This window comes from Protopterus annectens, chromosome 5.part0, assembly GCF_019279795.1.
Source record: "Protopterus annectens isolate FY-2018-M chromosome 5.part0, PAN1.0, whole genome shotgun sequence".
NCBI classification, from domain to species: domain Eukaryota; kingdom Metazoa; phylum Chordata; order Ceratodontiformes; family Protopteridae; genus Protopterus; species Protopterus annectens.
This window is the reverse complement of record NC_056735.1, coordinates 1,695,241,484-1,695,266,437: the sequence shown is the minus strand read 5'-3', so window position 1 is coordinate 1,695,266,437 and position 24,954 is coordinate 1,695,241,484. Positions and strand designations below refer to the sequence as shown.

At 35.7% G+C, this 24,954-nt stretch overlaps 1 protein-coding gene across 1 annotated transcript in view; it reads left to right on the top strand.

The window, feature by feature from the left end:
- SPAG17 (sperm associated antigen 17) overlaps window positions 1-24,954 on the top strand; it is a 3,638,922-nt gene that overhangs the window by 2,725,316 nt on the left and 888,652 nt on the right. Inside the window, exon 34 of the mRNA XM_044071485.1 lies at window positions 15,370-15,503. Within this exon, the coding sequence (XP_043927420.1) occupies window positions 15,370-15,503 (134 nt within the window). The remainder of the gene's footprint in view (window positions 1-15,369; window positions 15,504-24,954) is intronic.

Genomic DNA, 24,954 nt, shown 5'->3' with positions numbered 1-24,954 from the left:
TTGTGTAATGACTGTGAACAGCAAACTATTCTCACAGTTTATACAAACCCATATCTCTCCAGTGTACCTCATTATGAGGAAGGTACCTCATTTCGGGTCTTAAAAAGCTAATTTTCCTCGAAGTTCCACATTGAAATGGTCTGTCACACATTCAGGGTTAAGTATTTTTTAACTGATATTCATGGAGATGAAAACATTTTTGAATAGCTAAAAGGAACTGATTTTGCAAAATTATAATTTTGTAATTCGTAGCAGCAACAAATGAAAGAGAAGAGGGACGGAGTAATTAACATAAGGGGCAGACAATAGAGATTCCAGGTTTAAGAACAGAAAAAGAAGAAGGGTGGTAAGGTGGTGATGTTTCAGCCTCTTAACATGACAGAGACTGACACAAGCAGTAGTTGAAGACTTAAATTAAAATTTCATGCATCTCAGGCAACAAAAACCATTAATTACAACGATGGAAGCAATCAGAACCTATGTAGCTCAACCTGGTTCTCAATTTCTATCACATAAGGGCAAACAGGATTTAATTTCAAAAGTTCAATCACCTAAAAGGTAAAAATAGTGTAGCTTGTAACAAGAAATTACTGAATAAAGGCTCAAAAGGCTTACAACATTTTATTCAGCTGCTGTAGGATCAGAAGCAATAAAATTACTGATTTAAATAACAATGCTTTCAAACAGATGCAAAATATTTTTTTTTCAAACCCCTTTATTGAATTATCACTTGTGACATAGGCAAATTTACATTCATATAAAAGTAATCAAACTATATTAACATAACAAGCATTACACTTCACATATATTGCCATATATCATATAACTTAAGCAATAATACATAAATTATTCAATTCCTGCTTCTTTTAAACAAGAAACATCTTCATTAAACCATCACTTACTACATAAGCAATCATACATTTATATAAATGAAAACAAACCACACCAACACAATCCTAGTTGCAAGCATTTTACATCACATATCATACCGACACACTCCCAGTTACAAACATTATACAGCACTTTTAATCTACACAATCTTTTTCATTCAAACATTACATATCTCATTTAAGTCCTGCTGCCTTTTAGGCCTCATTCCTCCCTTGTATGTATTGTTCCCACAATTATCATTTCTCCTATTTAGTTTGCTCCTACCCTTTTCTAAAGATCTCAATTTCTTCTTTTATCTCTGTTACTATATTCATTACTTCCAGTATAGTTGGTTTAGATTTTGATTTCCATTTTCTAGTAATTGCTTTTTTGGCAGTCACCATTATTAGACAGAGCAAGGCCTTACCATGTCTAGGCAATTCTGATTCTGTATCACAGCTCAGAAAAAAATCATCTCCCTCGTCAGATCAATCTGACCACCCAGCATTTCTGACTGTGGATCCCACGGGGAATCCTTAAAGTCTGCCAACTCACTGCACTCCCAGAAAATGTGTTTCCAATTACTTCTTTCTTCCCTATCACACCTCCAACATTTACTGTCTATATGAGGAAAAATTCTCTGGAGTCTACTTGTGGTATAAAAATATCTATGTAAACATTTCCAGGCAAAAGTCCTAAATCTTCTAGATTTTGTTACATATTTGGGAGACATACATATATCCTCCCATTATTTCTTTGTGAATTGCTTATCCAATCTCTCTTCCTAATCCTTTCTAACATCCTCTGATTGATTCGTATAGTTATTGTGTAATATTTTATATGGTGTACTAATTATTCCTTTTTGAATGGCAACTTCTACTCTAGATTCTACTAAAAACTCTACCAGTGCTGGTCTTTCATTTAGGATCCCCCTATTTCATTCTCTTTGCCTGTACTCTGATATCAATCCCTGATAGGGAAGGCAATCTTTAACCTGGAGACCAAATAAATTATTGGTGTCTTCCCATTCTATCATCTATCCCTGTCTAGTGATTTGCTCCCAATACCTTGGTTCCTTTGCCAGTTTTCTCCAATAAATTCTGGCCCCCTCTTGCCTATTGTCTGTATCCCTATTTGCAGTTATCCCTATCAGGAAAATCTACTTTATCCATTCCCGTGTTGGTTTAGTTCTTTGAATACTTTCTGCTACTTTATGGATATAATATTCTGCATGATTATTGTTATTCTTCTTAAAGGCATGCATCCAAAATCCCAGTCTATCCTTGTTTCTTGAGCTCCCCCCATATTTCATCATCATCCCTTTACATTTTGAATTATAGTTTTCTGCTTGTTCCACATATAGGAGTCTTAACTGTGTAGCTCTGAAATACCCCTTCACATTAGGTAATCCCTTTCTGCCCAGTTCTACTGGAAGAATCAGCTTATCCCACTTGACTCTTGTCTTCCCCTCCCAAGATAAAGTTCTGCAGCTCTTTAATTGCTACCCACAACTTTTTCTTCTGTTAATAAAAATATGCCTGACCTGTGTATAAGACTAAAGGGACTAAAACCGTTTAACTACTTGTATCTTACTATCCAAATCCATATAACAAAGCTTCCATTTTCTCAGTTTTTGTATTACCTTTTGTTTAGTCTTGTCCTAATCCATACTCCTAAATATTTCATTTTATCATGTCCTTATAAATATGGGTATTCCTGAACCAGTTCATGTGTGGATACATAGTTTACCTCTATTGCCTTTGTTTTAGCTTCAATAATTTTGTATCCTGAAAAGATCTGAAACTGTCTCAAAATGTTCCACAACACTGTAATGTCTTTTTCTGGTTTTGTCAGGTACAAAATGATATCATCTGCAAATAAAGCCAGCTTTTCTTGACTACCATACCAATTATGTCCTTGAATTTCTGAGTCCCTTATTTTCTTTGCCAATGGTTCTAAATATAATGGAAATAATAAAGGGGAATGAGGACACCCCTGCCTGGTTCCTCTGCTTAAGCAGAAATTATCAGAGAGGACCCCACCCACTTTAATTTTCACCTCCAATCCCTCATATATTCTCCTAATCAACCTTGTAATTTTTTCAGGAAATGAAAATGCTTACATTGCCCTGCTCATAACGTCCCACCTTATTCTGTCAAATGCTTTCTCTGCATCAAGCCCCACCAACAACAATGGTATTTTCTTACATTCTTCTTCCCTCTGGATCATCTCTGTTCTGTTAATGTCAAATGTTTGCCTACCTTCCACAAAACCACATTGATCCATATCTATTAGTTTTGGCATTACATTGCCATTCTTTTAGCCATTATAGACATGAGCATTTTATAATCATGGTTTACTATTGAAATGGGCCTGTATGAAGCTGGATCTGATGGATCCTTATCCTCTTTAGGTATTAGAGCTACCACTGCTTTCTTCCAGGGCAGTGGTACTTCTCCTCCTCTTAAGATATTGTTAAACAAAACCTTCCAGATCTTTATCAGTTATTTCCTCCTAGCTTCCAAACTTCCACAAGAATACCAGGGGACTTTCCTGTAGATTGGTTATACATCACAATTTTTATCTCATTGTCTCCTATCCTAACTGTTAGTAATTGAGCTTCATCTACCTATAACCTTGGCATATTTAATTCTTCCATAAACATTTCCATTTGTATCTTTTCTTGATTTTCAAATTTCTCTGCTTTATAAAGACTCTCATAGAATTTCTGAATTATGTCTAATACTTCTACAGGACCTCTTGTTACCTTCTTTGTTATAGGATCCCTAAGTTTGGCAACAGCCCTTTCTACTTTCTGTTGCCTGAGTCATTGTGCTAAAAGTTTTTGTGCTCTAATGTTATCAAAAAAAAATTTTGCTTAACAGCAATCTTTCTAAGCTCATGTATATTATCGAGGTAATCCCTTATTTTCTGCCTAGCATTTTGCAGTTGATCCTCTTCTTGTTCTGTGAGACTTCCCCCTATTCTGCAATTCTCTCTCATTTGTCAGTTCCTCTGAATAATTCTTATTTCATAACCATAGCTCGCTTTGTATTTCCACCCTATTTTTAAACTCCACCTTAATTTTATCTCACTCCCTAGCTATATTTTCAGAAGAAATTTCGTTTCTAACAACTCCTGAATAATCTCCACTACCCATTCCTTAAATTTATCTCTTTTCAACAGATAGGTGGGAAAGCGTCAATGTCTTATTCTTATTTCATTGTCCTGTGTTTTTATTGTAGCTATTATTGGTGCATGTGCTAAAATAGTTAATGGGTGGGTATCAAGACCTTCAATTAAATGCACATGTTCCTGTGAAATGTAAATCCTGTCTAGCCTAGCCCAGTTCTTATATCTTGGGGAATAATATGTAATATCACTCCTAACTCCTATTACTGAATTCACATCTTCCATGCCAAATACTTTCAAAATTTCTTCAAAGATCTACCCTCCTTTGTTATATTTTCCCTTCTGGACTCCCCAGACACATCTTCACTGCTGCAAATAAAGTTCCAGTCCCCACCTAAAAGTAATATTCCTTGCTGAAAAATGAATATTTCTCCCAGAATTTTTTTACAGCAGTTTTAGGTAGAATGTAAATACATGCCAGTGTAATCCTCCTCACTTGCCAGTAGCCCCTTAGCACTACAAATCTTCCATTAATATCTTTTTTACTTCTTTTATCACTATTGTAACACCTCTTGTAATTTACATAAGTACTCCTCTTTTCTTTTGTCCCATGTATTCTGCTGAGTAACCATCCTGAAAACCTTTTTTTATCAAATTTGCATGTTCAGTTCTTTCTAAATGTGTCTCCTGTAACATAGCTATTTGCATGCTACATTTTTTAATATAGTTCACTACTCTTTCTTGCATGCATTTATCAGTGAGACCATTTACATGTAAGACATTAAAGAAAACATCATCATATTAAAAAGTTATTATGTCCACCTTTTATATGTAACACCTTTTTGTTAAATGTCTAGTTCCAGCTTTTGTGCTACATGCATACACTGTTTGGAAGGTTGAACTTTTATACAGTTGTTTCTTGTCATGTACATTTGAGCCTATGTCACATCTTATAAAATATTTTGTCTTATTGAAAGCCCTCAAACAAAACACTGTCAGTGCCCCCTAAAACCTATTGACTTAATAATAACACACAAAACTATATACACCTTCAAATATTGAAGTATTACCCTCCTAATAGGAACAAAGGTCCGAAACTGACACCTACACTGACAGACTTGGTTTAGCCTAAAAGAAAGGTCATCCATGCTAAGTTGCATGGTGCAGGTTGTGGTTCTACTAAGTGCTGATTGGTTTTGTCTTATCTTTATAGCTCTTTCAGAGAACATTAACTACCTTGGAAAAAATCCTGAATTTTTTCAGAGAACATTATCACTTAGCCTATTTTTCTTTTCTTATTTTTTCCTCAGCTATTCACTCTCCACCAGACTGTAGCCAGTTTCTCTTTATCAGATTGTCTCCATGGAGACATGAGAACCAGGCAGCCAGTTTCTCTTTATCAGATTGTTTCCATGGACACATGAAGACCAGCTGTAAAATTGTTACTGAGATTACATGTATTTGATAGAAAAAAGCCTCATAATTTTCAATGTTCTTTTTCATTTACCTGCTCTCTCTTTAACATGTTAATAAATCAGTCTAAGGTCTTTTAATCCAGTTGTTTCCCCATGCAAAAATGAAAAAAACACATTATTTTTTCTTTTATCAGGCTTTTTATACATTGCAGTGCCTACATTTCTTAAAGTTGAACAAGAAGAGAGAGAGATCGGAGTAAGAAAAGAAAAAAAAAGAACAGCAGCACCTGTTTGCAATCCCCATTAGACTTAAAATAACTGAAAAAATACTTTATACATGTAAAGAAAACCACACACCACAAAACTGGTACTATTTAAGCAAAAAAATCTTTACTACAGTTAACTTTTTCCCTCCTCTTGCCCTCCTCAAAGCACTTTCCGAGCATTAATGACATGAAGTAGGGCATATGCTTTAGAGTCCCCCAGAAGTCCAACAAACCCTGAAAAGGTCCAATATTTCCAGATTTTCTTGTTCTGTCATAGTTCACAAATATAATTATTGCATTGTAATCCCATATTAAGTTACTGGTTTTATTGCGGTTCATTTCTGAAATCCTGTCTCTGCTTCATTTCCAATGTACTCTTGATTTTTCTAGTCAACTCTCATGCTACTTTCCTTCTCTCCAACATTTTCCATTGAAAAATGTGAAAAGGTTTCACAGGTACAGTCCTTCTGTGGTCTTTATTAACAGAAGAACAAAGAAAAAAACAGAAGAACAAAGAAGTAGAATCTCCTTCTGTTTCACAGCTTACTTTTTGTTGGACAAACTTTTGCATTTCCTCCTTAGGATGTACTTCATCAAAAATGATTTTGTCTCTTTAGGGAAGAATACCTTGAAGACAGCTGGGTACAGCAGTTTAAATCTCACACAGGTATGTCAACATTCCCTGAATAGTGGAATAAATTTGCTCCTCTTCTGTCTGGTGTGCAGTGAGTAATCATTCTCCAAAAACAGTCTGCTGTCTCCCACTTTTAGTACCTTACCTTTCTGCCAGAATTTTGTCAGAATCAACTCCTTCTGCTGGTAGGATTGCATCTTTACTATTAAAGGTATAGGTTGTTTTCTTACAGTCAGGTTTGGAGCTTACATACAGTGGCCCTTTCAACTAACAACTCCTGCTGTGGAATACCAGTCCAGTTGCTTATTTTTGCTTTCATAAAATTAATGCAGTCTGTTCCTTCCAGCTTCTCTGGTATAGCTGAAAATCTCAGGTTTTCCTTGCGTACTCTGTCCTCTAATTCTATTATTTTTTGAAACATCTCTTCTTGAGCAATCTCATATTCAGTCAACCTTTTCTTTATTTTTTCTTTATTTCAACCTCTAATTTTTGCAGCTTTATCAGCTCATCTGAATATTTGTTTAAAGCTTCTTCCTTTGCTTCCAGACTTTTGTTGTTTGTGTTGATATACTCCATCGATGTTTTGTTGATTTTAACCAGGTCTGTATGCAGTTGTCTTATATCTTCCTGTAGGTTACTGGAAGTCATGTCTGAAGTTGCATTGCTTTTTGCTGAACAGCTGTAGAACTCTCCAAAGTCAGTGTTTCTTCCTTGCTTTTTGTAGCTGATTTTTTTCTAGGTCTTCTGTATTATTTCTTTATTCCTGGCATCCAGACAATGCACTTTCTAGCCAGTTACTGAAATTTACCCATAAACTCAAGTCTACTGGGCTTCTCTGCTGAGCTTCTGTTTTCACACTGGAAGAGCAATAAATAAGCTGTTACTCAATGTGCAGCCATCTTGGAAGTTCAGACATGTGCAAAATATTAACTTAAAATAGAAAACAAAAATGAAAACAGGTAAACAGTTGCAGACTGTAAAAATGAACTACAAAATGGAAAAAAAATGACAATTTCTAACCTCTTAGATCTTTTGCCCACTTTCGGTCAGTTGGCCTCTTGTTATATAGTCTACGACTGGCATAAACAGAATTTAGTGGCTTAACTAAAACATTCCTGTGTCTCAGACAACAGTAGCAATTAACTGCAACTCTACCCCCCCACACACACACCTAGAAGCTGTCAGAACTTATCCAACTCAGCCTGGTTCTCGATTTCTGTCACAAAGGATAAGCAGGATTTAATTACAAAAGTTAATCACATAAAAGAAAAACAGTGCAGCTATTCTAATACTAGTGTTAGATAACATTAGATAATAATATGAATATCAACCTTGGTTGTATACTTTTGTATCATGCAAAATGATGAAAATGAGCTATTTAATAAACAATAATACCTTGTCTACTTAAAATCAATCAGGCATTGTATTATATTGATTAGGCTCCCTAAAAAATTATAATATTTTAGTCTGTAAAAGCAGTCAGAAGCTTTGAAAGCATCTAAGGCCACAGAGACAAGACAGTAGCACAACAATCTGGAAGCACTGAAGAATGTGTGGACTGAGTGAATCATGCTTGTCAGGAGTGATAAATCAAGAATACGGGCTTACGTTGGGCGAATTCAAATTGTCAATATTAAATAATGCTGAGACCAGATGAGAAAACATTGATACTAACTCATTTTGAAATATTTAATCTCAGAATGTGTTCATTTTAATTTTAGCAATAATTTTAGATAACCTGAATTGATCTGGAGATGGCTACTTAGAAAATGTAAAACACTTTGTCATTTGTAGAATATAATGGGGATAAGTTAACTCGAGGGCTTTATAAGACCTGGGATGCTGTCAGAACTGAAAGTCTGTGCAACCTCAGAGGCAGTATATTTGTACATCATAGGGCACAGCACTGTCATTTTAGTGGCTGCATATAATTTGACCACCTGCGAAAAGTATGTTTTTAAATTTGCTGCCAGTCACAAGTATTTCTTAACTTGAGAGATCAGCAGCAACTTAGAGCCACTGCAGTAATTCATATCCCGGCTAATAAAGGAGACTCATTTAGCTGCTCAGTGGTATTGATTATTATTGAAACCACCAATGCAAGAGGAAAAAGTACAACCAGCCAGTGAATCCACCAATAATTTATTTTAAAAGAACTATAAAAACTTATAGCTCAGCTCGTATTGATTATTATGTCTAATATAGGCAGGAAGGCATTTGCACATCTGGGTTTTTAATGTCAGGAAAGAAATTCCAAAGAAAAATCAAAAGCATGGTTTCTGATTTATGCATGTCAGAAATGTATTTGAAAATGTACATCTGATGTAGCCATTTAAAAGTAGACTAGGTACTATGTTTTTTTTCTATGAACATTTTGAACATATTTGGATTTGATTTGAAATTGTAAGAATTCCCCAGTCTTATACTCATTTAAATATTTTATTTTCTAATTTAGAAAATCTGCATTTTAGAAGTTCATTCGGTAGGCTGAATATGTTTCTTTTTCAGATTTCCATTTATTAAAGCATATTTCATAGCTGACTTTTCAAAATATAACATCAATCCACTAAGGATATTAAGCATTCACATTCTGCTCAAAGAGTAGGAGTAGGAGGTGGATGGAGATCTATCCTGGACAATTAGCATTATGGAGGCAATGTTCAAGAGTGAGATATTGGAGGATGAACCTAAACACAAATAGTCTATTTTTATTGTACAAAAATGGGTGGGGTGACCTTAAGCAGTATACACTTAAGTTAACATTTTATCAGGGGTCAGGAAATTAAGAGAAGACTGTAGATAAGGAGTATCTCTTATTATAAGGGTTGAGAGTACTTTTGACAAGGAACTTGTAGTTTTCTTTGTTCAGAGAAATGGAAATTAAATAGGGCAACCACAGACAGTGTGCATGTTCATTTTATTATCTTGAAGGAGAGGTTATCCAGGATAACAGCATGCATTTTTTACTTTTACAGTATTTGGGTGGTAGAAGGGTGTAATCCTAGACAATGAGTAACTTTTTTATTTTATATTATATTGTATTATATTATAGTCCTTCTGATGAGACATTAAACCGGTCTCCTCTTCTCAAGTTGGTGGTAGCTGAGGTGGACGTAAACAATCCCATGGCATCTATTGAAAGGAGTAGGTGTTCTTTATTGACTCATCCATCAGTGCAAACAATCACATTCTCATACGTCTTATTTTTACCACAAAAAAAAAATATTTCTCATAAATAAAGCATCATCGTCATCATCATCATCAACCTCCTTTTTCCCGTTTTCTACATGGGGTCAGGGTATCATGTTAATTGTTGCCATCTTTTTCGATTCAGTGCCACTTTCCTGCCTTCTTCAACACTCCTGCCTGACTGTTGCAGATCTTCTCCATACAATCCATCCACCTCTTTGCTGGACATCCTCGTTTCCTTTTGCCTTCTTCCTGTCAGTCCCAAATCTTCATCATCAGATTGTCTTCTGCTTTTCTGCACATGTGTCAGAACCACTGTAATCTGTTCTCTTTGATCTTTTCTGCTATTGTAGCTACTTTGGCTTCTGTTCTTATGTCCTTATTTCTTTGTCTGTCCCACAGTGTGCATCCTATCACCCTTCTCATGTACTTCATTTCCATCACCTCTAACTTCTTCATCTGTTCTGCCTTTACTGCCTAAGTTTCTGTACCATACAATAGTACTTGTCACACCATTGTCTTATACACCTTACTTTTCAGCTTATTTGGCATTTGTCTGTCATTCACTACACCTGAGCCTCTGTGCCAGTTGGCTGAAGCCCCTCTGAGTCTCAATTTGACCTCTTTATTCAGACTTCCTTTCTCCTCAGCCACCCCTCCAAGATACTTGAAGCTATTAACTTGTTCTGTTATCTTCCCTTTTATCTCACTTCTCAGCTACTTCCGATTTCCCAAATATGCCGCAAGTACCACTGTTTTATCTGTGCTCAGTTTCATCCCATGTGCCTTCAGCTTTGCATTTCAGTCCCCTAGCCTTTGCTGAAGTTCATGCTCAGAGTCTGCCTGTAAGGTCACATCATCTGTATAAAGCATACTCCTACTCATTAAATACTTTAACACATACAAAACAGTCCCATATGTATAAAAACAATAAAACAAAATTGCATCTTATATTTAAAAAAATAGTTTATATGATCTAAAATGTTCTTGTCCTTCCAGTTTTTAAGTACCATTTCTTTTATTCTAGCCTGCCAAATTTGATATACACATCCATTCATTTTATATATTTGTCATGGTTCATAACACCTTCTCCAAACCATCCATAACATTTTAATCCATTCCCATACTTCCCATGCTATATTCCCCATAACCTTTTAACCCTCCTACATACTAAAAACATGCTCTATTGATTCTATTTCTCCACACTCTAAACAACTTCTGTGCTTTATTGCTTTATATTTCATTTCTGCTTTAACCAGTAATTTTTAATCATTAACCTTCATAACAATTATGTCCTTCCCACTCTATAAATCTTTTTTTCATTGTTTAATAGCCTCATTCACTTCATTGTTTAATTTTTCCCAAGGATGTACTTGAAATATTTCTCACATTGTATTTTCATATCATCTTTCTCTACTCTCTACCAAATTTCTACCAAAGTATTTATATCTGTTTTCCACATTACTGCTTTATTATTCAATTCCCTACTTTATTCTTTTACTGTACTAATATTTCTCTAATTTCCTTTTAATTCATCCTACAAATTTTTATATTTTGCATCTGTCAAGTTATCTACCATTTCTTTCCTTCCTCTTCCACTTAATATGTTATATAAAGCTAAACAAGACAAAAATACATTCACATTTCTTTTAATCCCAAACCTCCCTTTTAAATATTATTGTATATTATTGTATAGGATAACCCTTAACTGGATTTAAATGTGAATCCCACATAAATATTAAAATAAATAAATTAATAAATAACTATCACTATATTTCCTCCAGACATATCATCACTGACCCTAAATAACCTAACTTCCCTAAAATATACCCTTTCAATAAATATTTAAAAAAAACAGAATAATCCTTAAGAGAGTGTGCCAGGAGTAAAGGAAAAGTAATGTAAAAAATCCAACCTAAGACACAAAAACATGGCAGAATTCTTTTTAAAACTGTAAAAGTTTAATAAAACAAAAGCAATGACGGTTAGCACTTTCTAAAACCAAAAAGCTAAAATCTAGAGGTGTCCAACATTAATTAATTTCTGCTTGTTCTCTAATTGCTTAATTGTTCATGCTATTTAATGATGTTGTTTCATTTTAGTTTTTATGGCCTGAAGAAACACTTTGTGTGAAAGTGCTGTCATTGTTTTTGTTTTATTAAACATTTACAGTTTTAAAAATAATTCTGCCGTGTTTTTGTGCATTAGGTTTTTTTATGTTATAGTTTTTTTTAACTTGCATTAAAAGATTTCCAAAAATTATAAAGTCTTTTTTATTTCATTGTATCATTACTTCCAAAATCTATTCCTAAATCGTCTATATTTGTATTATTAAAACAAGTACCTCCACTCTCTATTATTTCTCCAACCATTTATTTTTTTCTTTAATTTTCAAACCTGCCTATTCTAATAAATATTCAACTACTTTTATCACCTCTGTCAATGATTTTATATTTTTTGCAATTAATACTACATCATTTTCATATACCATAATTAATAGTATCTCAAGTTCATTTTTATATAAAATATTTTGCATCATTCATTTCTGTACCACTTTTGTTAGAATTAATATTCATACAATTTGCAAACATTAAACTTCTTATCAGGCATCCTTGTCTAATTCCCTTTTGTATTCTCACTTCTCTTCAACTTTGTGAGTTTGTGGAAAGTTTCAAGACAGCCTTCATCAATGCCTCTTATGATGGGTCCACCTCATTTGGATCAAAGGTGAAAGAGACTTTAACTAGAAGTCACCAAGATGGTAACCTCTCTGCTGCCGTCATCCTATTCTCAACTTTTCAGATATCTTTCTCCCAGGAATTAGAGGTCTGGAAAGAAGATATGGTTTAGGAAATCACAAGATTTGGAGGGCATCAAAATGGATGTCACCCAAGGGGAAGAAGTGGACCACAGAATCAGGGTTTTACAGGGCCCTTCAATGAGAAACTCTTTTATCAACCCTGAGAGGTTGCCCACCTGCTGTGTTCTGGAAGCAGTCAGCAGGCATTTGTCTTTGCACCCCTTTGTCTGACAAACCATAACAACAGATTCTTGGGTGCTAGACATTATTTCCAGAGGCTATATAATTCCATTTTCGATTTCTCCAAAATGAAGGAGACTTATTCCCAATGCTCCACCCAGTCAGCATGAACTGGCAGTAGCAGAAATGTCAAAGTTACTAGAAAAAAAAGAGTCATCCAACCTGTCCCCAAAGACCAACAAGGGGATTCAGAGTCTACTAAAGTTTCCTTTTAGTTCAAAAGAAAACAGGGAACCTTGGAGCCATACTGGACCTGAGCTATGTAAACTAGTTAGTAAGACACTTAAAATTTCCAGATGATTACAGTTCAGTCCATTTTGACACTGTTGAGGAAGGACACTTGGATGTGTGCAGTAGATCTCAAGGATGCATACTATCACATAAAGATAGAGAGACATTTGAGGAGATTTCTCTGTATCCATCAGGGAGACAATCATTATTAGTTCAGGGTACTGCTCTTTGGTCTCACCACAGCCCTCATGATATTCACCAAGATGATGGCAATAGTAGGAGCATGACTCCTTCTGCTAGGGATCCAGGTCTTCCCATATCTAGACAATTGGCTCCTAAGAGCTTCACATTCTGTCAACATTGAGACCTCTTGCTCCAGTTACTTCAGAGGCTTGGCATCACCATCAGTTAGGAAAAAGTCAACTCATTCCTACTCAAACAGCAGAATTTATCAGATGCCACCTAAATACTGCCTCTCAAATAGTCAGCCTTCCCCCTTGCAGAGTGCTTTCCATCCAGATGACAGCATCTCCTCTACTGAGATATCTTTCTCCCCCAGCAAGATTAATACATTGGATGCTAGGATTAATGGCATTGATTATACTACTGGTACCCTTGGCAAGATTCCACATGAGAATTCTTCAATGGACACTGACCATTCAGTGATCACAGACTCATCATCCTCTCTATGCAAAGATAAGGATCACTCCAGTTTGCAGAAACCATGTATCATGGTGGATAACATCCCCTTCTGTCACGGAGAATCCCCCCGTTTGTGATGGACCCCCCCTGGCGGCAGTGGTAACCATGGATGTTTACCTCTTGGAGTGGAGCATTTTGTGGGAAAAACTATCCAAGGCTCCTGGTCACATTGGCATTGTGGAGATGAGAGCAGTCCTCCTAGCATTGCAGGTCCTTTAGCATACTCTCCCCAGAGGTGTGATTGCCATTTGGACAGACAGTATGTCAGTAGTGTGGTACCTAAACAAGCAAGTGGGAAAACGCTGTTATCTGTTATGTCAGAAGGCCATGCGGGTGTGGCAATGGGCAATATATTCACATTGTTTCCTAATAACTATGCATATCCCAGGGAATTTCAATATTCTAGCAGACAAACTGAGCAGATCCATTGTAATGCCTCATGGATAGTCCCAAAACTCAGTAGTAGTGGCAGAGATTTTCAGTCACTTGGGCAGCCTTGTTGCGATCTCTTTGCTTTCTGTCTCAACAACATATGCAGCAGTTATTTCCCCCAGTCACTCCACAGATGCAATTACTGAGGGACGCTTTTGTACATCATAGGCCCCTGGGACTCCTCTGTGCTTTTCCTCCACTTTCCCTAATGAAAAATTTGTACAGGAAATAAGGATGTGCAAGGATAGAGTAGTTCTCATATCCCCCTTTTGGCCTCGTCAAACGTGGTTTCCCTTCTTATGACCTCTACTAGTCCATCCTCCCTGGATACTGGACCACTTCCCAGATCTTCTGTCTCATCCCTTCAGCTTGCCTTCCCTGAATCAGAAGTCCATGAAACTAACCACATGGTTCTTCCAGTTTTGACAATAGCCAGAGATGCCAAGCTGCCCCCTGCAGTGGTTCACATTCTGAAAATTTCACAAAAAGTTTCTACAACCAAAGTCTGTCATAGTAAATGGAAACAATTTTCCATATGGGCAAATTCTAAAGGTATAGACACATTCTCAGCTTAAGTTCCTACCATCCTACAATTCCTTTCAGAATTTTTTCACACTGAATCCAGCTATTCTACTATCAAAGTACAGTTGGCAGCCATCTTTAATTTCCATATAGGCTTTGACAGTTTTTCCATAGCCTCCCTTAAAATTTTGAAAGCGTTCTTAAAGGGTACCTTCCTTCTCAGACCACCTGTTAGAGATCTGATGCATCCTTGGGACATTAATATTATGCTGCAAATTTTGACACAATCACCCTTTGAACCAGCAGCATCAGCAGATATCAGATTTCTCTCTTGGAAAACTATTTTCCTGTAGGGATTACATCAGTCAGAATAATTTGAAAATTATAGGCCCTTTCTGCTAAACCACCCTATCTGATCTTTCCTAAGGATAGGGTTACTTTGAGAACTAATGCTTCTTTTTATCAAAGGTAGCATCTGAATCTAACTTGACTCAATCTATTAACTTCTCACTTTCCTTTCCAAAAATTTCTAATAAAGGGGAGTACATTTTACATACTTTGGCTGTCTTTTGCCAGTTATGGTGCTACCTACACAGGACAAGACCCTTCAGGTAATCTGATCAATTGTTTGCTTCTTTCTCAAAAAAGAAATTGGGAAAAGCAGTTTCCAGTGTTACTTTGTCCAGTTGGCTCTCAAGGAAATTGCTTCAACTATCAATTCAATTACTTGTTATATATAAAAGTACAGATATCAAATATAAGATATTTTGTTTTGGATATTTTATAGACATTCTAAAAGCTAATAATCGATTTATCATGTATTTGTTTTCTTTGAAGTACTTTAAAAGTGACTGCATCACAAATGTGTTAAATTTAAAATTTTAAAGCAGTTTAACATATTGCTTTGCCTTTATAAATGTGTTTTTCACTTTTCAGTAGATTCTTTGCAGTTCATGCAGATGGGTCAGGATCTGAGCTTTTGCATTCCAAAGATGTGCAGGAGTACCTGGCACAGTGTTACACTGATCCTGCTACTGCCATTATGAAAGAACAAGTACCAGATTATCCAGGTAATTAGCTTTTTGTAGTCCTACCATGCACTATGTGTCGTGTTGCTAAAAATAACTAAAATTATACAGTTTTGAATTATGGAATCAGGTTGGAATGAAAACTTAGAACATAAAATATTTTTAGAATTTTCCTCCACTTAATTCAAAAAGTTATTCTAGAACAGAGGTACTCATTCTCTGCAAAAGAAAAAAATAATGTGGCACAAAAGTCTATTTAATCATTATTGACAGTGCATTTGTACTTTGCTGTTTGATTCCATGACTTTACTGTTACTGTTAACTATTACAGCATAGTAATGTATGCCAAGTCTACTGTTATCAAATGTATACATGGGAGTGTTGTTTTAGCTAATGTTCAAAAATTCACCATTCTCAACAATTTTCGTCATTTCTCTATCAATCTGATGCTACCTAGTTTCCATATTCTTCTAAAGTTTCTTAATTTTTTTCCTGAATACAGTAAGATCCTTCACCAACCACCAATAGTAACTCAGCATAGGAGATGGTATATATCTAACCATATCTTTTTCCTGTTAGCCTCAAGGAAAACCTGACTATCTAGACAGTATAATTTATTCTATACTCCTTGAAAAAATAAATGCAGATGTCTGTCAAATATTTGTGCTCAATGCTGCTGCCTTGTAGGAAACCAAAGTCTGATTAATGACTAAACTTTGCAGACTATTAGCCTTTTAAACTTTACACAGTACTATAAAGATAACGTGTCTATATAACAGACAAACACATGCAATACTGTAGAGTTTACAGCTTTAATGTCTCTGATTTTACTTTTCATACAACATAAAGTATCTCCAGTGTGCAGATCTAACAAGAAATCAGATCTAAACATCATACACTTTTACTGTCCTTATATACACTTTTTTCTTCTGCAATTCTGATCCTGTCCATGAGAACAGTCTATTGTTTAATACCTTTGGAATTTATAGTCTGTTACTTTGTTATCCTCTGATGTCACACAGTCTGTTCTGTTTCAAGGTGAATTTACTGTGAATGTTACCTTATAAATCAGCTTTCCCATTCTGCCTGTACCTGTGTCTCAGGAAATTTCTTATCTGTAATTTTTCTTGAAGCTTGTACCAGACTGTTACACACAACTGAATGCCTCATTTAAGGAGTTATGCTTATCAGCCTTTTTCTCAGTCTGTACCAGACACTCATGTTACATTTATAAGATGAATGTCATTTTTAGCTAGGAACAGTTTAACCCTTTAATATATATTTAAGCAAACAGAAATGTATGTATCTAAATAGTTTCATATATATATATATATATATATATATATATATATATATATATTATAGCCAACAGAAGTGCATATGCATCTAACTAGCAAACAGAAGTGCACATGCATTTTTAAATCTCTAAATATATATAACAGTTCTTTTTTGTTTTAAAACACTGATATGCATTTTTGGCATTATGATTTACATGAAACACATTAGGAAGCAAAACCTTGAGTTTTCTTTTAATACAGCAAGTTAAACCATAGTTTTATATGGTTAACACAATGATAACAACCATTACTACTAGAATTGGATGAATTATCCAGTTTAACAACTTTTTTCCTTTTGAGGACCATTCTGTGAAAATGTTTTATCATCAATGAGCTGTATTTTACAATTGCTGAATATGACTCTATACAGTGATGCTCTATACAGTGATTTTAGTGACACTGCTTGTGGATATTACTGCAAAAGCACTGTAGCCTTGTTTTTTGAAATAAACACGTGTTATAAATATTAAGCTTTGATCTGTTACTATATATACAAATGAACTGAGGAGCAATTTCTGTGAACAGTTTAAAACTTGACTGCAAAATTGTCCATTTACACAGATTTACAGAGTGTCCTAGAAAACATGCTTATACACTGAAGAATGCTGTTTACATATTAATCCATTTACTGTAGAATATACTCTTGATTGTACAGAATGTTTTTGCATTTGTACACACAATGACTGTAATGTACACTTAGTCCAGTTTACAAACTTAGTATTAAACTGAAGCCTGCTAATTAAACATTACTGAAACATTAAAATGTATTTCTGGTATTTTTGTCTCACTACCGTTCATGTTGATAGTACCCTTATTACTTGATGACAATAAAAAGGCAAGGTTGTCTTTTAATACATACTGAATTATTAACACCGACCAATATGTTTTTTCTTGTACCTTTATTTTAGTCCCTTCAGCAGTACTGTTTACACACTCAGTGTAGAATTAGGTATCTGTACCCTCCCGTTGTTGTTAGCAAGGGACCTGCATAATTTATTTGAACTGCATACCATGGCCCATTTACTGGCTGTACTTGGTGTAACTGAGTTTTTTTTTACTTGTAGCATTTACCTTCAAACAGATTATTAATGACAGGCATGTACAATTGTGATGTTTTATTACAATTACTAAATAGGGTTTCTGTAGACTCTCCTGCTTTTTGCTTAGTGTTGCATGTGAACACTTAACAATTATGTTTTAGTAACAATAATGTTTTAGAAAAATGCAAGCCACCTGATGTGGCAACCAGTCTTGTTTTTTTCAACATTTCTTATAACTACCCATTCCGGCCTGGGAAGATTCAAGCTCACATAAAACAAAATCTTTTACATTTTTCCTTCTTGGGCATTTCAGACTCTGCAGACCATAGTAGATTCCTTAACCCCTTTAGTCATTTGTTAATACATTTGCAACTTGATACTAGAATGTTGTTGTAAAACTCTTAGAATTATAAGTATTTGTAATTTGCATAACTATGCATACATTTTAAACTTGGGTTTTATTTTTAGTATTATTTACCCAGTACAACTTTATATTAGTAACATTGCTTTTGAATACTGTTTTTGCTGGAGTCTGTGCTATTGTTGATGCTATTATACAATTACAAAAAATTGTAAACAACAAAAGAGATATTGGCTTAGCTAACACATGCTTAAAACAGATATAGTTACATTATTTACATTTGCTGCTGTCTGCCTTTTGTTCTTGTGCATTTTAAATAAGTGCACTTTAGGTGAAAAGAAAATACATGCATGTCAGTCTTGTGATCTCATGTCTTTATTGCTTTTAATTAATCTAATTTGATTTCTGTGCCTTAGAACTGTTCTGTTATTTAAAATGGTGATTTTGAAATTATTTAACAGCTTAGTTATGAGAGGCTAACCCTGTGTATATGCTATGAGAACAGTGTCATATGTTTTACATTACTATTTAATTGGTAAGTGTCTTGCTTTAACCAAATGAAAGTTACATTAGATCCTGATGTGTACGCTAACCACTTTCTAAATGCAAATTATTTTATGTCAGTATAGTTAACTGCTGGGTCAGATCTAGAATTTCTCTTTTTAACTCTTTACTAACCAGATTTTTCTTGGCTTGTAAGTTTGCACAGGCTGTCAGATATGTCTTAGTATTCTGTTCTGCTGACTTTAAAGCTCTTATGCCTTCTGAAAAAGTGTTTGCATACATTGTTTAAACTTTCTGAACTCATTCTGTCTGTATTTTAGAAGTTTATTACATTTTTCTGTCAGTTCACCATTAACCTCATCTTTGTCCTTATTTGTTTTGTACTGTACAGTAGCTTTCCACTTTTGTCTAACAAGATGGGCAGGCGATTTTCTCAATAATTGACTTGACTGCTGTTGTAACTCTGAAATTAACATTTCACATGTGGTGACAGGACTAACATCTGAAAACAATGCAAGTGTATGACCCTTATGTGCTGCTTTATTATTAACAATGGTCTGAACTCTACTTTTATGACATTGCACACAGAAAGCAGTTTCATATGACTTGCACAATAAACATTTACTGTCATACCAATCATGTTTCTGTTTAAGATACCAGTGAAACATAATCCATTTAAATAATTCCTGACTGTCAACCTGCCTTAATAATGTTTTACACTTGCTAATATGCTGTTTATACACATTCTGTAGTCTATCTAAAATTGACATATTAATAGTAATACTGTGTTTACTACCTTTTTTACTATCCTGATTTACAACATTCATGCTGTCATGTAACACACGAAAATTTTCTTACCAAAGTCCATGTTGACTACAGCTGGCCAATTCTGATCACCGTAGATGGTTGGAAAACTTTTGTAGTTACTTGAAAAGCTGGTGAAATGAAGCTGGCAGTAGCACATTTGAATCTGAGATGTCACCAACCTGGAGAATTTATGGCACTGCTTCCTTCCTGCAAGGCAGTCTCACTCCAGATTCAGACGTCTGAGGAACTGTGCTGCTGTAAATTGTGGAAATTGAAGTGCTCCTATTCTGGACTCAATCAAGTACATAATTGTTAGTTACTGTGCTTTTACTGAAGTAAGCTTATACAAGGCACCACTCCCCCTGTGTTTGGATACAGGCTAGGCCCGCCATTGAAAGGTAATTTAAAATGAATGGTGACAGTCTTGTTTTTATCTTGTACTTGCTGAGACTACCAGCTGCACCTCTGTGTTAGTGCCTAGTAGAAATAAAAGGTCTGAACAGCTTTTGCGTGCTGAAACCAAAGTCTGATCAGCGCACTGCTTTAGTGCCTTATAAAAACAAAGTCTGGTTAGTGCACATAAACTTTGCAGACTATTAGCTTTTTAAACTTTATGCTGTACTATAAAGATAACTTGTCTATATAACAGACGATGTGTACAATACTGTACAATTTCTCAAGCTGCACTGGACCCTAATGTTACATTTACAGATGTATGCCGTTTTTAGCTAAGAACAGTTTAACCCTTTAATATATATTTCAGCAAACAGAAATGTATACATCTAACTGACTATAGTTTCCTATATGAATATATATATATATATATATATATATATATATATATTTATATATATATATATATATATATATATATATATATATATATATATATATATATATATATATTTATATATACATATATATATAGCAAACAGAATTGTATATGCATCTAACTAGCAAACAGAAGTGCACATGCATTTATAAATCTCTAAATATATATCTCTAATATTTCTCAAGTGTACCTGCAGCTTAGAGGTACAGCCATGCACATAGCCAAACCAGTTGTCACCCTACTTCCACTAAATACATTAACTAAACAATCTCACTACCACCTGCCATACTTCAGCAAAATAATGACTTCTGATATACTGCATGTCAGTCTACTGCTCACCTTCCCTGACCTCTGTGAAGTTCTAGACTATCTTGATTAACAGCACTGCTACCTCTGTGCTAGTCAGCAATCTATCTGTCTTTTCTGTAACATTTAGTTTACTGTTCATTTTATTTTATTTAATATTGAGTCTTATATCAAAACAAGCTGCAATGGAAACTTGCCTATCATTTGTTATTCCTTCTAAATTTAGTTATTTACCAGTGGTTATAAAAGACTGAAATATCTTTTAGTAAATTAAGTTATCCTTATTTGGATATGGATGTTAGCTACTCAATTGTCAATTCTTTACAAACCTATGTCTTACAAGATAAGAATCACTCACATCTGCAAGAGAGATCTAAAATGGTGGATTCATTCTGGCCAGGTTCTACAAGATCATCTATTCATTCACCTCAGCCCAAAGCCATAATGACCATGGACGCTTTCCACCTGGGAGGTGCATTATCAGGAGAAGGCAGTCCAAAGCACCTGGTCCACCAAGGAGACCAATTTGCATATAATTGTCCTGGAGAAGAGAGCAGTGTTGTTAGCATTGTAGGCATTTCAGAATGCTCTACCTTTGGGGACAATTGCAGTACGGTTAAATAATGTGTATGTAGGTCATCTGGTACATCAACAAATAAGAAGGAACCAAATCCTACCCATTGTGTTGAGAAGTTCTTAGAGTGTGGCAGTGGGTGATCTCTTTCCACAGCTTTCTTTAAGCAACTCACAGTCCAGGGAAGTCCAACATTATAGCAGACAAATTGAGCAGGTGCATTCTTTTACCACATGAATGGTCCCTGAAGAAAAAGATGGGGAACACAGTTTTCCAACTATGGGGCCAGCCTTGCTGCAATCTATTTGTGTCCCCCCAAACAACAAAATGCTGCAGCTACTTTGCCCTAATCCTCCTACAGGGGGAATCCCTGAAGGATGTTCTACTTCATGATTGGCCCACTTGTCTCCTTTACATGTATCCTTCCACTTCATTGATTCCCAATTTTTTTCAGAAAGCTGCAAGGTTGAAGAGCAAAGTTATCCACAATGTCCCTTATTAGCCTCAACAAATTTGGTTTCTTTTCCTTTGGCTTCACCTGATTCAAACACCTTGGTTTATGGATCCAACTCTGGGCCTCCTGTCTTACCCAACAAGCAAGATATATCTAAACATAGTGAATCTGAGGCTGGTTGCCTGGTTCCTCCAGTTCCACTAATATTAAGACAACCTATGCTCTCTTCTCCTGTCCATCATATTATTTTGTTCTATCATAAACCTTCAACCAGAAAACTATACTCTAGCAAATGGAAGAGATTTGTTTTTGGCCTCAAAACCATAACATTGAATCTTTCTCAGCCCCATTCATAGTATCTTGGAATTTCTAGAGCATCTTTTTGAAGAAGGAGCTGGTTCTTCTACTGTTAAAGTACAATTAGCAGCAATTTCCAATTTTCATGTTGGAGTAAAAATGTTTCTTTTGTAGCATCCCATAAGTTGAGCAAAGCTTTTTTGAAAGGCACTCTACACTTAAGTCCACCCTTTAAAGATCCTACCCCACCTTGGGACCTAAACCTTGTGCTCCAGTCTCTTACACAATCTCCATTTGAACCCTCAACTACATGTGAACTCAAATATCTTTCATGGAAGACAATTTTCTTAGTGGCCATTACCTGGGCCAAAATAATTTCTGAGATCCAAGCATTGTGCTCAAAACCTCCATACTTGATTTTTCATAAAGACAGTTACCTTATGTACCAACTTGTCATTTCTTCCAAGGGTGGTGTCAGAATCCATCATAAATCAATCAATTCATTTGGCAGCATTCTTTCCCAAATTTTCTAACAAAGGAGAACATTTATTGGATGTTCATAGACAGTTGCATTTTTACTTACATAGGATAAAAAAATCAAAAATTCTGATTGTTTGTTTCATATGCGGAACCAGCATTGGGTAAACCAGTTACCAAAGTTACTCTATCTAGATGGATAACAACTTGCATTTCCTTTGTGTATAACAAATTGGTCATTGCTCTGACAAACTTGTTCGAGCCCACTCCACCAGATCCATGGCATCTTCCTCAGTTTTACAATCCAGAGTATCCATGGATGACATTTGTGCAGCAGTTACTTGGGCTACTCCCCATACCTTTATTACTCATTACAAATTAGATCTGGTCTCCAGAGGAAGGCATCTATTGAATTGATATTGCTCAGGAATATCCTTCCTTAAGTCAGCCCTGGAAATTAGGTAGCTGGAGATTCTGTCCCATCTGTTGAGGACATAATGAAAATTGACAAGATCAGATAAATAAATTATGTACTTACCATAACGTTCCATCTGTGTTGTCCATTTTCATTCTTCAACTCCTCTCCCACCAACCCCCATCCTTTAGGCTTTTGGAAGAATGAGTGCTTAGTGGACCTATATGCCCTTATATTTTTATGTAAGCTCCAGATATGGAGCTCCATAATAATGTCCATCTTCTACTTTCTACAAAGGCAGCAAACGAGATCTGAAGTAATTTGGGTTGGTGCATTATGGGTAAGAGAGAAGATCAAGAGTTTTTGGTTACCAGGAGCTTGGCCGAGTGAGATCCAGAGGATTGGATCTGAACCCATTAGTTGAGGAAGAATGAAAATGGACAACATACTGTAGATGAAACATTATGTTGAGTACCTAATTTCTTTTTCATCCCCAGTGTATACTTGCTCATTTTTAGTCACTGGCTGTGTCTCTTGGCAGACAGACAGTTCCATTGGTATAATGCTATTTAAAGGCTCATATCCATATCCTATAAATTCCTTACAAAATGGGATACAGTGCCAAAACCCTTAATGATGATCAGTTCAGGTGCATTGTCTTTTCCCACGTCAGTGGCACAGTAATAGAATTTGATTAGGTTAGCCTGAAAAGACCTCTGCTACACGATACTCCTTTTACTGTTCTTCTGCACATCTTGTAAATCGAAAGTCACTAGTGTAAACCACAATATTTTTTTATAGTCTTTTTTCAGCTAGAGGTGAGAATAAATGCTCAATAAGTACCATGCTTCTTCCTGGAACCATCTTAGTATATTTGGGCAACAGCTGACTAGCTACTTTGGCTGCTTAATGTCATGGTTATCTACTGTGCTTTACATTTTAACATTTCTGTAGCAAAGTTATTGACAGAGCCATGAAAAGAGCCAGCAGTCATGGAATATTTTTAACAAAAGAATGATGTGAGATCTGTCAAAACTAGTTTGAGGTCTGATGCAGGCTGAGAAGGGTTGGCCATTCGGTGGAAGGAGCCAAATGTGGGCATAGCATCAAAAGTAATGTAGAAGTGAGTACTTAGCATTTGTCACTGATTCCAGAAGCAGCACAGTGAAAAGGAAAATGGTTCTTGCAGTACATTAGTACTAAAGTTAAGCACTGTGTGAAAGATATTACTTTCGTGAAATGACAGCCATCCCAAAAAAGAAGACATAGAAAATTTTATGCCACTGTAGAAAAAGACACTATGCTGAAGGTTGAATCATTAATCATAATTGGATGTTTGCAGGGAGATGAGGGCAGCCATGGTGGTGCAGTGGTTAGCATTGCTGCCTCAAAACAAGAGGTTCTCCAGTTCGATCCATGGCTGGGGTGTTTTCTGTGAGGAGTCTGCATGTCCTCCCTGTTGTTGTGTCGGTTTCCTCTGGGTTCTCCGGTTTCCTCCCACATCCTAAAGACTTGCTGTAGGTGGATTGGACACTCTAAATTGGCCCTAGGTGTGAGTGTGTGCATGTGTGTGTCTTCTGTGGATGGTTGGGCGCCAGGCTGGCAACTCGACACTGTAAAACTCCACTGCCAATCATGAGCAGACAAGTGATCCGCTGTGGTGACCCCCAACTGGGAAAAGCCGAACGAAGAAGAAGGATGTTTGCAGGGAGATGATGTCTGCTATAATTTCTGAAAAGGATAAGGCTTTTCAAGCAAGTTCTCATTGTTTTTAAGACTTTTTTGGGTTATTTACATTCTAAGCATAAGAAGAATGAAAATGTTAGAAACTTACCATAATTGTAGATGTTGGCCTAATGTTCACTACTGCAATAGTGGTAATCTTGGGATTTATGCTATAGATATACCAGTGCCCGACCTAACTTCCAGACCTTTGCAGCCTTTCCATTCCTGGTTTGGCATATGCCCTCCCACTTGGATCTAACCATATCAGTGTTATCAGAGGGATATTTGTCCATGCCATCTTTAGTTTCTTGCTGCAGTACAAGTGCAGATTGATGTTTATGGTGTTGTTGTTTATAAGTCCATT